The sequence below is a fragment of the Aedes aegypti genome, chromosome 2 (genome assembly GCF_002204515.2).
Source record: "Aedes aegypti strain LVP_AGWG chromosome 2, AaegL5.0 Primary Assembly, whole genome shotgun sequence".
NCBI lineage: Eukaryota > Metazoa > Arthropoda > Insecta > Diptera > Culicidae > Aedes > Aedes aegypti.
In genome coordinates, this window is record NC_035108.1 from 227,963,278 (window position 1) to 227,981,426 (window position 18,149).

Genomic DNA, 18,149 nt, shown 5'->3' on the forward strand with positions numbered 1-18,149 from the left:
AGGTATATCGATTATTCTCTCAACCCAAAATCTCTCTTTCCCACCAATGTTGTCAAAAATAGAGCGAGCTACACCTACCCAATGAGTGTAGTTTGGCTCAATAAGCCAAATTTGGGTAAATTATTCTCAAACTTGGGTTGAATGAACTAAATTTTACGTTGAATCGAACTAAATTTAAGTATTTTTTTCTTATGGCTTCAAAGGCAAAGTACCTAATAGAGGCCTTGAAAATTTAGCCAAATTTTGGTTATTGGGCTCAACTACGGTTTTGCGTTCAAACAACTCAGGTTTGAGTAGATCCGCGTTACCGTGTAGGGATTGTATATGGCCCGATAATATCTTAAATAATATATCAAAACTACATACATTTGAACACAAATTTACACAACAATTTGCCGAAGAAGAATACATTAATGAAATTACAAACATAATTAACTACGTTGACCACCTTACAAAACTTGTAGATTTTCACAGTTTTTAAATTTCGAGTCTTCTTTTCCGAATATCCAGGTGATCATTTGGCGAGCTTTCATCGATGCGCGTACGACGTTTCGGCTTTTATACCAATGTGCGGATGATGGTTCTATGCAACCCTGAAATTATGCAAAAAAAAAAACAAGAATACGTGATAACAAAATATATCTGATTTTAGCTTTTAAGGTCGCACGGGAAGCCATTGTAATCATCAATCATCATCATTTTTATCTAAAGAAGCAAATCTACTCAACATATCCATATGAAAATCTTCCACTATAATTCTAATTTGCCGGCTTCATCGGTCCACTAAAACTTGAGATTTGCTTCTGCAAAATTTTGATGATAATTGGTATTACCTTAAGGGGGCAGGATCCGTCATTGATTTAGGAATTTTCAAATGCAGTTTTTCCGTCCAAAACTTCAAAATCCTCATGAAAATGTGTTTATTGTATGGTATTCTCCAACCGAAACACAGTGAACACATTTTCACCAAATAATTTTCCGTTTTGAACAGAAAACCTGCTTTTGAAGTTTCGATGATTACGATGACGGATTCTTGAATGTGAATTTAGCTTAGAACAAATCAACCAATTTACAGGCATCGGTTATTTTTGGTGTATTGTGAGTGCTATTGAGTATGGGTTTTCGGTAGTTGTTAAACTTCCACTCGGCTGGTTAGCCGTAAACCACGATTCATAATTAATTAAAAACAAGTATTTATCGAGCAACGGACTCATGTTCCGTAATCGGTCGTTTGAGAACGTCGCGACCCATTAGAAGCCCACACAATAGAAATCTCAGTCAGCACGTCGGTGGCGAGTGATGTGTGGTATTTCACTACCTAAAAAACAATGGTGGACCACGTGATTATTCAGCTGAAATCGAATTCAGGTTAACTTTTGCATCCATGAGTCCTCTCTTGGCGTAGGGGTAACGCACCGTAACTAGAGATCAGGGAGTCGTGAGTTCGATTCTCACCGAGAAGACGTGTAACTTTTTCGCAAAACTTCACATCAATTTGTCCAAGAATCAAAACAAAACACTACTTGAGTCGATTTTACGCTGGTACAAAAACGTCGCAAGTAACTGAATAAAACGGCTTATTATTTTGTAATGAAATTGTTGTATAATAATAGAAACTAACTAATTTTTGAATGCGAGCTGGTAATATGCAACATTTAAGCGATGTACACGGCGAAAAAATGTTAAAAAGTTGATTCATTTTAAAACAGTATTAGAAGTTAGGTTGTGATTCTTCTTAATTGATTTCCTCAAAACCGTATGGAAGTGACTTACGTCGATTTGAAAAAGTAATCGAGAGTTGTTAATGTACCATCAAAGAACACACACTCCAAATTTGAAGTTTGTTGGAGTTAAATTTCAATAGTTATTCAATTAATATTTCGTACATACCCTTTTTTGACCCATTCCCCATTCCGGGGCCCAGATAGCCGTAGCGGTAAACGCGCAGCTATTCAGCAAGACCAAGCTGAGGGTCGTGGGTTCGAATCCCACCGGTCGAGGATCTTTTCGGGTTGGACATTTTCTCGACTTCCCAGGGCATAGAGTATCTTCGTACCTGCCACACGATATACGCATGCAAAAATGGTCATTGGCACAGTAAGCTCTCAGTTAATAACTGTGGAAGTGCTCATAAGAACACTAAGCTGAGAAGCAGGCTCTGTCCCAGTGGGGACGTAATGCCAGAAAGAAGAAGAAGTCATCCCCATTCCGGTACTTCTATTAAAGCGTTATTATGCACTGACCCCTTTCCTCTGGATCAAGGCGTAAAGTAAATAGGCGCGTGTTGTAAGTACAGGCCTAAGGATCGGCAGATTCTTGATTTGTTTGAAGCTTGTCACGAGATTTTTTTTTCATTTCCCTTATCAACATTTATATTTTTTGTTTTAGAAAAATGATTGAATTTCAGACAGATCACACTGCAGAACACGTTTTTGTCTCAAGCATCAAAATACCACTATTTACTCAATTAAAGGTTGCTCAATCCATTGCCATTTACAAAAATATCGTAGCACGTCTGGTTTTTGAGATATTGCCTATTCAAAATGCAAAATTTGACTATATCAGCCAACTTGCATGCAAGTTTGTCCGTTCGTATAGCAATTTATTTGCCTAATTTGTCACATAATTCAAACTTCATGTGTTAAACAACACTTGTATTTTGCCATATATTTAAGAAAAGAAGAATTTTGTATGAAAACTGCAAGCATGTTGAACTCGATTTATTCTAAATGTAATCGTTCAATTTCTACCAAATTATTTCTAAAATTTAAATTCAAGCCCTATTATGCATGCTTGGTGTATAAGATTACAAAAATGTTTCAAAAATTATACTTTAAATTTTATGTAAACATCAATGAGACCTGTAGCTAAAAATTGTGACGTACTGGAACATTTCTGAGAACAACATCATATTCAGCAACCCCAAATCTACTAGAGACACATAATCTGGTTCTTGAGACACGCAAAAATGTAATTTTTGTTACGCTGTGTTATTAGGGAAATTGTATAGAATGCTTACCTGTGTAGCACATTGTTCTTTTTTCAAACGAATTTGAGATAAGACACCTGCTAAGAGTTCATCTACATTATGGTTAATTGCGACAGACACCTCTATGAATTTAATTCGGTGAGTACAGGCTAAGCACTTTCCATCTTAAATAAAAATATTTGAATTATAAGTAAAAGATTAAATCTGATTTTTACATTCTCACCTTGTGAAGACACGGCTCTCGATCGAGCCAAATCAATTTTATTTGCAACAAGAATTACGGGACGAGTGCGGGTGAGGTCCATGTCATGCAGCATATTTAAAATTTGTTCTGCTCGGCTGAAGGTGCTCTTATCAACTACTGAATACACCAAAATATATGCGTCTGCTTTAATCATTTCGTCCTGAAATAATAAATAACAAAATTTTATGATGTAGTTCAACCATGATCTCACTTTTATCGAATATATTGCGGTAGGGGGAGATCTCCCAGTACCGGACACTTAAGCCACTAAATTCATAATTCGAAAAATATTGGTTGTATGTGCTAGTGTTACCCATTTACGATAAATATTATAATTTTTATATTGTACAAAAATAAATTTGAGAATATAAATATGAATTTTGACATTGCATTTTGATGATGTTTTTTAGTACCAAATTGATCGATCTTGAAAGGTTGACCCAATACCGGACACGATTTGGAAATGCCTCGAATTCTGTAAATTTGAACATCATTGAATGTGTTTACTATAGGAATAGTATATAATTGCCAATTCAATGCATTTGCAGCATTTACAAGAATAATTTGAGTTTTTCTTAGTTTGCAAGATGTCCATCAAAAACCTCTTTCATATATGATGAAAAATAGCATATTTAACGATGTTGTTCTGAATGTTCATTCTTCTTAATTTTATTGCATGTTTGATACCATGATCGACGGAATCCATGAAAAATGTATGTATTTTGAGACACTGTTGCAATAATTACAAAGATATCATATAACAAATCAAGCTATCCGAAACTGGGTGACAGGAGGTGCTTAACCAAAATTGTAATTTGTAATATTTAGTTCAATTATGATACAAAATACATTCATATTATCAAATTAGGATTATGTTCGAACATGCTTGCATGATCCAAAGTATTTTTTCATATTCAAAATAATTACTAAATAGGCTCAAAATTAAAGCGATACGTCGATTTTTTTAAGTTTTTCAAACTTTTCTATTTTCCTAAAAAGGCATGCATATTTCATGGATGTGTTATTCTACGCAAATATTAGATTCCATAATAGCTTCCTTTTCTACTACTACACCATCTTGATTGGACCATGATTTCTCAATTTTTCGACTTTGTCCGGTATTGGGTGCCGTCCGGTACCTCATTTTTTCCACCTCTTTTACTTGTTTCTTATGGGAGAATCCCGGGTAGAGAAGAATTGCAAATAAATAACAAAATTTACCATTAAAATGTCAAAATATGTTATTTGTTTGTTTGAAATAAGAGTTAAAATAACAAAAATAATAATCAAGTTTGTATTACATAAAAACTAAATAATATCATATTTTGCCATTGTAATAACAAAATGCTAACCCGGGTAGAGGTGAATAGCAAAATAATGATAAAATAAGAATAAATTTTGCAATCATATCTAGCTTAACCATTATTATGTTTACCAACTACCGAAAAGCTAAACATTACATATAATTTGCAATTGGATTAGATGGACAAATTGATGTGAAGATTTGCGAAAAAGTTACACGTCTTCTCAGTGAGAATCGAACTCACGACTCCTCGATCTCTAGTTGGGGCGCGTTACCACTACGCCATGAGAGGACTCATGAACGCAGAAGTTAGAAGGCGTTGTGTTTGGATGGGCATCTAATTCTTCCGAAAAAGGTGCACTTTGCGAAAAAGGACCACGTGATTATTGAGCTGAAATCGAATTCAGGTTAACATCTGCGTATTGTATTTGTAGTTGTATATTCGGTAGTTGTATAGTTATATTCGGTAGTTGTTAATACGATATATTGTTCATGTATTGTCTTGATTGGCAATTTGTGTATTGTTGTACAATACAAAAACAATTCAACGAACTGTATTTCAATAGGTGGTGAAAAGAAGAATAGAATTTGTATTTTGTATGGATTGTATTTTTGAATATTTATCACCCAACATTTCTTGTTTTCTGAACTTGTTTTTTTTTACTTCTTTCAGTCAAGCTACACAGAAAAAAGCCAAAGTTGTTTTACGCAAAAATAGGAATTTCACCAAATTTGTAAGGTATAAAACCAATAAAAAACAATACAGTGTTCTGCTACAATATATTATATTGTTTTTGAATTGTATATTCAAACAAAAATAATGTTGCTTCGACATTCAATTACAATACGCTGTATTGTATCCAATACGTTACATTGTACATGATTGGTTTATTCCATTCACTGAATGATACGTTTTTATCCGTGTAATCAGTGTCCTACAAAACTCATTTCTTATTTATTTTCCTTTAGTCGGTCGCGAGGAAGACGCTTTACGTCAAGGTGTTAGAATTGCAACCCCTGACAGTGCGTAGCTCTTACTTTTATTTCTCACAGTGTGCACCTTCTGTGCTCTACTTTTTACTACTTTAAGATGTATAAAGGTAAACATTAGTATTATAAGATAACCCTGAATAAATATCGACCCATTTTATTGAGCTCCTTAAATCCTCCTTATGTTCTGTGTTCTTGTGTCCATCCGAAACTATTTCACAAGGTGGGTCGCGCACTCGAAAAGTTTGGAAACCTATGATGTACTCAGTCTATTCCAAGAGCTCCATCCGTGAAATTCTTCGCGAATAGGGTCCTAAAATGTTTAATGTATTCTTGCTTTATTTAAGAATACGAAAGAGCATATTCTTGCAACTACTTAACAATTTTTCCAACTCAAATAACGGCTACAACATATTTAAACTTCAATTTACTCGAAAGAATAACAGAGTTTTCAAAATTTCTGGGAGAATCTTCAAAAGATGTTTTGAAGCCCTCCAGCAGGATAACAGAAAGAAATCTGGGGGTATTTCAGAAGAATTTCCGAAAGAATCCTAGGGAGATACTCGAAAGAATAACAGAGTTTTCTTGAAAAATTCAGGATGCTCCTAGATCCTAGAGGTAATTCGGGAAGAATTTCTGCAGCAATCCTCAACAAAATCTAGTAGAAAGGATTTGAAAGATTTCCGAAAGAATCCCAAAAGGATTTCCGAAAGAATGCTAGAAAGATATCCGGAAGAATTCCTACAGGATTTTGGAAGAGTCCCAGACAAATTTCAAGGATATTGACGTAAAAATCTCTGTGGCATTTCTAGAATAATTTCAGAAAGATTTTCGGAAGCATCCTCGAAAGTATTCTAGAAGGATTTCCGAAAGCATCTCAGGTGATTTCCGGAAGAATACCAGAGGCATTCTCATAAGAAACCCAGAAGTATTTCCGGAAAAAATCCGGAGTTATTTTCGGATGAATTCCCGAAATATCCAGAAAAATTGCATCAGGATTTTTGGTAGAATCCATAGTATTTCCGAAACAATCTTCAAGAATTTCGAAAAGTTTCCATGATTTCAAAAGCAATCCTTGCAGATAAACGCAAGATCACAAACAGATTTCTGCAAAAATAATAAGATGCAATTCCAATAAGATGTCCAGAAGAATCAAATATCACATAATATATATAAATACTTTGATTCTAATTTATTTCTTGTGTAACATTAAGTTTCACTGTAGATACACCTCGTAACATCAATAATAAATTTAATTCATAAATCTTTATTCAGGTGCATTTAAGAACATCCAAATTAAAAAACAGTTCAAAGTATAAAATAAGTATAAATATCACGAGTTTTCGAGGATATACTGCCGTGAATCGCAAGTCAGTCCCATCTGTGAAAAGTAGGCATTGAGAAAATGGGCTGTGGAGTTTCCAAACTCGTTTTCCATACGAATATTCAAAAAATTCCAGAGGAATGGAACATGTTCCAATCCTAACGAAACTTTCACAACTTGCTTTTTCCTACGACATCTTTCCGAGAAAAACATAAAGATGATCGAAACACGGTCCATTTTTGTGTTACACGGTGCGGAAATCTGTAGTGGGACTGACATGCGGTTACTTTTTATTATGGGACAATTTGACTTGCTGTTTTTTTCCTAATTTTTCCGAACAAATAATATAATCTCATTAGTGCAGCTGAAAGAGCATTGGAAGATATGTTGAAAACTGAGCTGAACTCAATTTTGACCAAAAAGCAGATGGGACTGACTTGCGATTCACGGCAGTATAGATATGTTTGTTATTTGATATTTAAGTACTTGAATTATGCTCTATCAATATTTTCAAGTAATTATAATAAATAAGTAATTTTAATATATCTCCATAAATGTCAGATAGGAACTACCCCGCAGTATAAAAAAAAACCCTGTGGTGTTTTTACCGTCTAAGCGAAAGTTTAACATGATCAAAAGTGTCAAGGTTCATTTATGGACCCAATTTTTAAATTAAAGTTTAAACATGATATCTCGATTACTTTTGCAAATCGTCGTAAGTAACATTCATACGGTTTTGAGAAAATTAATTCAGAAGAATCACATCCTGTCTTCTAAAATTGTTTTAAAATGAATCACCTTTTTTTGCCGTGTACACTGCTTAAATTTTGTCATACAATGAGCTCGCGTTGAAAAACTAGGGAGTTCCTCTTATTTCCTACAAAACATATATGACAAAATGATAAGCCGTTTTATTCAGTTATTTTCGACGTTCTTATACCAGTGTCAAATCGACTAAAGTAGTGTTTTGTTTTGATTCATGGTTAAGTCACTTTGTCCATACAGCGGAGCGGCAAAAGTAGTGGTTAGGTTGCGAATGTTGAAAATTTTACTTTCGTCGTTTTGTAAATCCGGAATTTAAACGTTCTAAAAGTGAAAAATCGAGTTGGCTCACAGCGAAACATGTAGAATTTCGTCTGCGAAACACGTAGAATCGATAAAGTAAGTTTGTATACTTTTTTGACTTGAGTCTGTTTGAATAAGTTTTCGAGATATAGCCGTTATTTGAGCTGGAAAAACTGCTAAAGTAGTTGCCGTATCCTGTTCTTTCGTGTTATTAAGTAAAAACAAGATTTCATTAAAAATTTTAGGACCCAATTAGAATGTGCCTCCACCACATCATCCCTCTCAGAAGGATTTTGATTCTCAATAAATATTTTTTTTGCGGTAATTCAGAATGGAAAATATCAAAAGTCCATTGTAATCACATACTAGTTTAATTGCATGTGATGTTATTTGATATTTAAAACAAAATTCGTTAAGCCGAACATGTTGATACTTCGACATGAACCAACAACGAGCATTGCTTTAAGTTGTGAGATTTTTTCGTAATGCACAACCAGCATAAACGTTCTCCCCCTTTGGGATCGTTCAAATATTACGTAACGCAACAGGGGGAGGGAGGGGGTCTTACATTGTGTTACGGTCCATACAAAAATTTAAAATTTCCCATACAAAAGCTGTTACGTAGGGGAGGGAGGGGCTCTAAAATTGGAAAATTCTGCGTTACGTAATACAGTTAACTCTCCATTACTCGATATTCCGTATCTCGATATCGAGTTAGAGAACCATAGTAAAAGTTGATTTTCATGGCTAACTCGATGGTCCCTTGGGACGCAGTTGCTCTGCTTTTGTGTTCTGTAACTCGATACCTCCCTAACTCGATGGTCCCTTCAATATCGAGTAAGGGAGAAATGACTGTATTTGAATGAACCCTTTTGTTTATGCACTAATTATAACTTAAAATCATTTTAATTAAATTAGCTATGTTGTCTACCATTGAACACGGCACCATGTTGCAAAATAGGTGGAGCTGCTTTTAAAACAAACTTTTACATCGATCAACCAAACCATAGAACATCCAAAACCGGAAAAATATTTAATAACCGATCATTTCACATCGAGCCGACTGGCGGGCTCCATTTTTCGTGAGCGCGCGCCTTCTGCAGAGCTGTAAAAAACAGACTTTTGTGCCTTCCTTTTTTCGCTCTCCTTCAACTCAACAACTCAGCACGATCCACCTCGGGGTGGATTGGTGAGCTGTCTGGTTAGTGAGATATATATATATATATATATATATATATATATATATATATATATATATATATATATATATATATATATATATATATATATCACTGCTGTTGGTTGTCAGATCAAACTGATATTGATAGTTTGCAAATGATATTGATACATCAGCCATCAACTGATAAGGCTGATATTGAGCAACTCTGGTCCTACGAATTTTTTGTCGAATTCGTTTTTGAACCTAGGTTGGAACTGGCGCTACCCGTTCTGAATCACAGTTTCAACCCCTTCCCGATTCAGGTTCGACCAAACTACAATTTGTTTGACATTGGTTTGTTTGTGTTGATCACCGACCCAGTTCCTAAAAACGAAAACGACATTTGTAAGGCTTGTCACGCTTGGCTTGACCAACCAAGCGTGACATAATTTGTGCATGACCCCTTTGGGCACCGTGGCGTCAATGTCAAAATTGGAACAGCAGCGAACTGTCCAATCGCAATGTGATGGATTTTACTAAGGTGGCGCAAATCATTGAAGTGTGCCACTAGTTCTCTCTTTCATTCTCCCGCTGTTCTTACACTGAACGAAATCTCCCGCCACGAATTGAATGATTTTTGTCTCATCCGAGCCCCATACCTATTCTCAGACACATTCAGGATGATTTTCATCCTCGTTGGAATCCTCTGTTTACATATCGCACTGAATGAAAATCATCCAAACTTGAAAGGATTCCAATCCTTCTGAAATAGGGATAAAATTGAATGATTATCGTTCATACATATAAACACCCCATGCTATATTGTTATTAATAATTCCAAACTATTCAATTTCACAATGAATAACTCTCAACTGTTGATAACTTCACGCAATATGACTTTTATTAGGGATAAATATTGAGCATAATAATTATTATTGCCAGCAACAGATGCCTCTCTAGAGCGCACGAGTTTGACTCCAGAAACTCCATGATAATTCCGTCTAACCGCCGCACATTTATCAGGATTCCGTAGATATCAGTGATTTTTCCGGCCTTTAGAATAAAAGAGACATGGTTAAAGTGAAGATAATCATTGATAATATCATCACAACACGCAATTACCTGATATATTTAATCGGGAGTTTCGGATCCGCCACGCTTCTGCCGCCATATTTACACTACGATTCACAACAATAATTTGACAGCTATGATCGTAAGCTTTCCATATGTTGTTTCGGACGGTAATTGAATGATTTTTGATTTGGAACATGGTAGAAGTTAAAATCCGTCATAAGTTAGATGTTTCTCACTTGCGTTAGCATAGTTCAAATATCTACTTAATGTCATACGGATGTACAACGAAAGTCATCTCAGAATTGGATGATTTTCGTTAATTTGTCGATGGATTCATCATATAGTTGGATTTTCTTTCAAAAGGAGGAATGTGACGTTTTACAGACAAGTGAATTATAAATCATTCAATTCGTGGCGGGAGATTTCGTTCAGTGTATGCAGCGCAAATAGTGACGTCACTATTTGCGCTGCATAAGAACAGCGGGAGAATGAAAGAGAGAACTAGTGGCACGCATCAATGATCTGCGCTACCTTGGTAAAATCCATCACATTGGTCCAATCGAGCAGGAGACTTTCCACTCGTCAGTCTGAACTCCTCCTCCTAGTCAACCTGAGCTTTCAGATCTCCTATGATGATCTTAACGTCGTACTCACGTTCGAGCTACGCGTAAAATGCGTCCTTGTCATCATCAGTGCTTCCGGAGTGTGGGCTATGCACGTTGATTATGCTGAAGTTAAAGAATCGGCCTTTGATTCTTAACTTGCACATTCGTTCATTGAACGGCCACCACCCGATCACGCGCCTTTGCATGTCACCCATCACTATGAAAGCTGTTCCCAGCTTCGCACCATTGCACAGGAAGGCCCCTGTGTGACATCTACATGATAAACACCAAAACCAGCATTATTATTATTATTTAGCGAAGATGCTCGCCGCACGAAGCCTTTGCGGGATGTGTTGAGCTTCCGATAGAACTTCCGCGTTTCTTGAGAACGGTACAGCAACTCCATCTCTTGGCATTCCACCTCTTCCAGGCGGCGCTTTTTGTCCCGGAATAGACGGGTTTGCTGTTTCCGCTTCTGTCTGTATCGTTCCACGTTTTGTCGCGTACCATGCTGCAGCATTGCAGCCCGCGCTGCATTCTTCTCCTCTAAAACCTCCTGGCACTCTTCGTCGAACCAATCGTTTCTTGAGCTCCGTTCCACATATCCGACAATGCTTTCGGCAGCGTCGTTAATGGCTGCTTTGACTGTCCTCCAGCAGTCCTCCAGAGAGGCCCTATTGAGCTCGCCCTCATCCGGCAACGCTGCCTCAAGATGCTGCGCGTACGCATTTGCGACATCCGGTTGTTTCAGTCGCGCTAGATTATACCAAGACGGGCGTCGGTACCGTACATCGTTGATGAAGGATAGTTTTGAGCGCAGTTTCACCATCACTAGATAGTGGTCGGAGTCAATATTAGCGCCACGATAGGTTCTGTCGTTGGTTATGTTGGAGATGTGCCTTCCATCGATCAGAACGTGGTCAATTTGCGATTATGTCTGCTGAGGTGATCTCCAGGGGTACCGATACGGGAGGTGGCAAAATCTATCAGTCGTAGGCTGTTCTCGTTCGTCAGCCGGTGGGCGCTGAACTTTCCACTCGTCAGTCTGAACTCCTCCTCCTAGTCAACCTGAGCTTTCAGATCTCCTATGATGATCTTAACGTCGTACTCACGTTCGAGCTACGCGTAAAATGCGTCCTTGTCATCATCAGTGCTTCCGGAGTGTGGGCTATGCACGTTGATTATGCTGAAGTTAAAGAATCGGCCTTTGATTCTTAACTTGCACATTCGTTCATTGAACGGCCACCACCCGATCACGCGCCTTTACATGTCACCCATCACTATGAAAGCTGTTCCCAGCTTCGCACCATTGCTCCTGTCCAGCACACCTCCTGCAGCGCTACGATGTCGAAACAGCGGATCTTCAGTACATCGGAGAGTATGCGAGTGCTTCCGATGAAGTTGAGAAATTTGCAGTGCCACGTACCGAGTTTCCAATCGCTAGTCCATTTCCGTCGCTGTGGTCCTAGATTTCCGGAGGACCATTCCCCTTGAATGTTCGGAGGGCCATAGTGCGCAGTTTAGCTTAGAGTCCTTCTCTGGCACTCGAACGATGATCAGCCGCCCCTGACATGGGGAACAGACGCTGTTGTGAGCCGCTCCTAACGCTCCAGGTTTGCAGAAGCAAAAGCAAACCTCCCCTTCCCTGTCAGCATACGACCAAAGTTCCCACCGGGGTTCGTTACCCGATCTTCCCCAAGGTTACTCGTACTCCGGCCAGTACCACGAGGAGATAGGTATAGGAGTTGCTGGGCAAGAGGCTAAGGACCGCACAAAGGGGTCTATTTTATTCCTGCAGGTACGCGAGGTACCAATGGTACGCCATGTCCAGCCATTTACCGTGCCAAACTGCTGCGTAAAGCCCCACGCACAATGTGAGCGGCAGCGCGGTACAGCGGCATGACGGCACGCCCATCTTGATCCACACCCCACTTATCAATCCCATGTTGACTAAATCCTTTTCAACATTGACTTGACAAGCAGAGTGTAGCTCAAGATGGGCCCGCCGTCATGCCGCTGTACCGCGCTGCCGCTCACATTGTGCGTGGGGCTTAAGGCATGCTAAATTGATTATCTGAAATGTTTCAAGATATTGCGTAAATAACCTTTGAAGCATTTCAGAATGTTGAAAATCAATCTTAGAATGCTATGGTAATATCAGTATGACAGTCTTGATTTCAGTCACGGTGTACTATATTAAGAAGGTGATATATTCCAAAAACTGGCACCTACTTGACGACGTCATTCTTATCTACCTCGAACAAATTTGCGAAAAAAATGATCTAAGTGGTCCGGAAGGTATATGGTACGATCATGGGGCAGGGCACTAGATCCAGTATTACAATATTAATATTTATTAATGATATTAATATTAATATTGAGAAGATTATCAAGTATGCATGGAGTTTTGCTGTTTGCCGGTTGCCGGAGTTGCCAAGGCAAATTGATTATTTATATGAAAAAAAAACAAGTTGTGTTTATTGTCAGATCGTCTCAGATCCATATGGTCATGATTAGAGTGCCTGTAAACAAGAGTGACGTCATGTTCCAGTTTTGACAGGTCTCCTGCTCGATTGGAACGCGGATTTGTATGGAAATGACAGTTCGCCGCTGTTCCAATTTTGACATTGACGCCACTCTTATCTAGATCCACTCTGGTCATGATATCATGATGAGTGAATGGATCAGAAATACCTTTTATTCAAAATATGTTCATAATATATTCTTTAATACAATAAGCCCTCTTTACGGGAGTTTCATGTACACTTGCTAAATCTAGATACCGCCGTGAGAATTTTTCAAAGATTTTCTACACTCAAATAAATTCCGTATTCATTGAGATCATGCATCACCAAATGGTAGCTTTGTGTTCTTAGTAAAAATAACCTAAAAGGATGAACATTGACCCAAGATCACTAATTATAGCGTTTTTATTTTTTTTTTTTTATGGGGTTTCCAGTTGGAGCTGTACACTCAAAATAATCCAAACGTCATTACTACGTGAAAAATCACGTAGATCCTAAATAATGAACTTTTTCTGACTTTACCTGACTAAGGTAACAGTTACCGAGCCATAGATAAACACAATATGTTGCTCTGGTCATTTTCACAGTATCAACCTATCGCTCTTACGTGAAAACAACGTACACGCTCCACTTCATTTCGACCGTGTTCACTTCATGATTCATTTTGTGTTGTGATCAATTCAAAGATGGCGTCGGTTGTAAATAAACTTTAAGAGTTGGTAGATTGATTTTGTTCGTTTATCTGCTAAATTCAAAAGTATATTTTTATTAAGTTTTTCTCATATTAATTTGAATTCTATTATTAAAACAATCATTGGACCATTTTTTTGGAAGGCGTCAAACGGGGCATCAAATAGTGTTTGCAATGTGAATCAGATTTGCAAACGGTTCCGGAAGAGACGGTGCTGGCCAAACTGTTCTTCTTTTAATGAAAATTGAGCGTAAGTAAACTTATTATATGGTGTAATGGTGAAAAAATAGTCATATTTGTGACATTCTCCCTCTGGCACAGGAGCATCGTCTGCGACCACTTGGCGGAAGATTCGAGCCCGAATTGTATTAGAACCAGGCAATTTCGTTAACAACTTAAATTAAATTGTGTCGGTATCTAATGTTGAATAAATACAATGACTGCGGTTGAACAAAAGTCATTATTTATTTTATATCATTAAATCGAAAAGAATACCAAAAATACAAGCAAAACTATTTGCAGCTATACCGAATCCTAGTAAAATTCACTGGAAATGCACCTTGAGTTCCATCAAGCTATTTGGTGAAATGTACGAACAAAAACACGTAGCTATTACGCGGTTCTCCGATGAAGTGAAACAAGTTCTTTGGTTCATTCATTCATTCATGATTCATTCATCGTCACCTACGATCCCCGTAATAGCTACACGCTAAGAAAATAAAATGCTAGATAAGTTGAATACCATTCTAAAACCATATTCGGTCTATTCACTCATTGTGATGCATTTTAACGCGTTAAGCTTTGGTTAGTATAAACGGATTTTATTTTAGCAAATGATTTTTTGAAAATTATTCATTTGATGCATAAACGTCTGAAATCCCAAGTATTGAATAAAATCAGCCATTTTTTCTATTGAATTATTGTAAACAAAGGCTGAAAATGAAAGAAAGTGATTTTTTTGCAAATTTTCATTTATTTTCATATTAATCATGTTCAGATTTATTATTTAGTTCCCAGTAGGCTGCCTTTCCTTTCCATCGTTGACTTGAGTGATCCTACGAGTGAGATGCTTTCCGGTCTTGCGGCAACTCCCCTGGAATAAAGTTTAGAAATTTCGATTATAGACGTGTAGATTTGAGACATCCCGTGTACATACCTGAAGATACCGAGACTCACAATGAAGCATAATGCCGAATGATGATAATAATATTACGATATTGCGGTGGATTCTCCAACAGGCAAACTATTTTACAAACGCTGAACTCAGCAATAGATTTATTTCAGGGAACACGGGGAACACGCTGTTGCTTGTTTCCGCATCTAGGTCCGGAACTAAAATGAATCAGTTTAAGTCCTAAGAATAGGTTTCGGTAATGCAAAAGCTTAGTGAAATATTAATCACAGATATGTAATATAATGTATAAAATAAAATAATCCGGTGCATATTTGATATGCATTGTGAAGGATAAATATGAATAATATCGAGGGTATATTAAATGTCACACTAATTAGTATTTTTGGTTTTCACCGTGTACGTGGAAAGTGCGATGGAAAAAAACCACGTATGTTTCCACGTAACAATGACGTTTGGATTATTTTGAGTGTATGACAGCTTCTTTGTCTGTGCTGGACCCCGTAGTGCAAATTTTACCTCTACTTTTGTCAATATTTAGACGGAATAGGCTATGTTGCCCGCTTTAACACTATTTTGTTTGAATATTGTGCAGAAGTAGTTTTATTAAATTGTTTTTGCTTCAGTTTCCCTCCCGTAGTCATGTTTGTATAGTCAGCCTTTAGTCCTGAGCAATTTGGATTCTTGTTTACGCATGGAGAAGCGACAGTAGTAGTAGTAGTCTATGTTGACAAATTGTAGCACAAATGTCATCTCCAAGCATCTTTTGACCATGATAGACAGAAAATGTTAATTATATAGATTGCGGTCGAATTTAAAACGATAGCGATTTGATGGAATATACATTTTCCCGAATGAACGTTATTGAAGTGAAAAACATGAAATGTGCTTCCATCTATACGCGAACAAGAACTATCTGAAGTGTCTCGTCATTTTTCAGGTCTTGTATGTCATGTATTCTCTAGTATTTTAGTCGTTTACGCTACTAGTCTGAAACAATGTCAATGATGTGTTCCAATCTATTGTTCTAATCTATTCCAAAATATGAGTCAAGTGTTTGGTTTTAAAAAGTCTTATCTTCCAAAGGTCGCGCTGGAATGCTAATCAATACAATTTCTAGGAGAGATGACTATCTATGTTGGCAACTTGTAGTACCGATTCCAAGTTATAGATAATTATGTGATGAAGTATCAAATCGAAATGTACTGTAAATGTGTTCGGTATGGTCAGCGATGTGTTTTATGTTCGTCGTATTGTTATTGTTCTGAGGTCTTTTCAAAATGAGAATTCAATTGAATAATGTCTCAAGTTAGTTTCCAGATTGGAAAGGCTGTATTATCGGGCGGGTGAATATGTAGGGACCGAAAAGTTAAGTTGTTGTTTCAGTTTAAACAAAAATAGTATGCAGTATAATGTTTCTACTTAGCTTGAGATGCGGTCCATCGCTGGTCCGTTGAGTCCGAGGGACGTTCCCGTGGCCGGTGTACCGAGAAATAGAGAATTAGAAAATATATGTGATATCATCAAAGCGGTATATTCATAGACAATAACAAAGTGTCACATCTCAACTAATACCATAATACCTTAACTACAAATACAAAAGCTAATTCTATGTTATTTCCACTACTACGCTCACGATAATTATGTTATGATCGTTAGAATAAAAACGATAGAGGTTACTAATACATACCAGAAATACTACCCAAAGAACGCTAATGTCGCCAGTGTTGGTGTGATAAATGCAAAGTAGTGCAAAAATGTTTAGAGAATTAAATAAGCTATAAATTACAGAATTTTGTTCAACAATATTATATCATATTATAAAAGACAGTAAAAATTAAACATTTCAGTAACAACAGCGTCATCAGTTTTCTAATTATTATACATATATCAATAACACTTCTAAACTATCTCTAATACCGCTATAACCTACCTTACTAGATAACGCAATACCGTAGAATGCCGTAATTCACATTTTGGGATATTTCTCAAAAATCGTAAATTATTATTAATGAAAATTTTAATTGGAATTATGATGCATTACCATCATACCATACCATTTCAAAATTTTTCTTAAATTTCAACAAAAAAATGGACCAAATACGCGGATTTTTGCGATGCGCTGAATTACGGTACCTTACGGTATTACTAAGGTAATAATTACTACATTGTTAGTAAACCTAACATAAAAGTCTATTTTCAATGACCTGTGAGACGCAGAGACCACCCGTACCCACTCTTGCGCCTCGTGGTCTACTGAAAAAGATTTATGTATATTGAACTAATAATACTATTAGAAATAGTGCCACTGATGAAGGTGATCGTTGGTTTCCCAGTCTTGTTAGTGATTTGAGTGTTAGTAGAGACTGGTAGTAGGCCCTGCCGGTCCTTCCAGCATTACGCGTAGTTATCTGGTGTTAGATCATGCGACAGTAACTAAACTCATGCTGAAGGTGTGATAAATCAAGTGTAAAATATATTAAAGCATTGAAACACATGTCATTATATAACTTAAAACTATTAAACTAGCTTAAATTTTATAAGTTATAATTACGATTAATTTTCGCGGTCAATATATTTGCATTAGAGTAATTTCACAATATCAACAATATGTATTCACTTGATAAATCACCGTCAATCCCATCACCCAAGGGCAGGGACTAATTATAGCGTTTTTATTATATTTTTATTATATTATTAATTATTAACGGTTGTTTTTGAACTTAATTCCGGTTTTTTTTACGTTCTGGATTATCAAACATCTTCTACATGCTTCATCAAAAACAAATGACAAAATAATATTTTTTGGGTAAATTGAGGCCGATGTTTGGGATTCGAAGCGTCCGGGCAATCCGAATCAGGACGATACATGGAGCCTTATAACATGCGAGATAGTATAGGATAGGGTAGGCACTCATTGACTGCAGTTACCTAGGTCAGATTAAAGCTAGAATTCAGATCAAATTGAACAAAGTTAATTCATGTTGCTCATCAGTTTTAAAGGATTGTTCACTGTCCGTAATGTGTAATAGATTAGCCATGGGAAAA

General features: G+C 36.9%; 1 protein-coding gene and 1 long non-coding RNA gene across 6 annotated transcripts in view; both read right to left on the reverse strand.

The window, feature by feature from the left end:
- Positions 1-363: 363 nt before the first annotated feature.
- Positions 364-18,149, reverse strand: part of LOC5564188 (GTP-binding protein RAD) — a 147,955-nt gene continuing 130,169 nt past the window's right edge. For all 5 annotated transcript variants that reach the window (XM_021844276.1, XM_021844277.1, XM_021844279.1 and 2 more), the window contains 3 exons: positions 3,213-3,393; positions 3,020-3,153; positions 364-593 (listed from right to left, as the gene is read on the reverse strand). In XM_021844276.1, the coding sequence (XP_021699968.1) occupies positions 450-593; positions 3,020-3,153; positions 3,213-3,393 (459 nt within the window). In that variant the 3' untranslated portion in view covers positions 364-449. The remainder of the gene's footprint in view (positions 594-3,019; positions 3,154-3,212; positions 3,394-18,149) is intronic.
- LOC110676421 lies at positions 9,948-10,579 on the reverse strand. Its single transcript, XR_002500368.1, has 2 exons — positions 10,197-10,579; positions 9,948-10,127 (listed from the first exon to the last, which is right to left on the reverse strand). It is a non-coding gene; the product is annotated as an uncharacterized LOC110676421 (long non-coding RNA).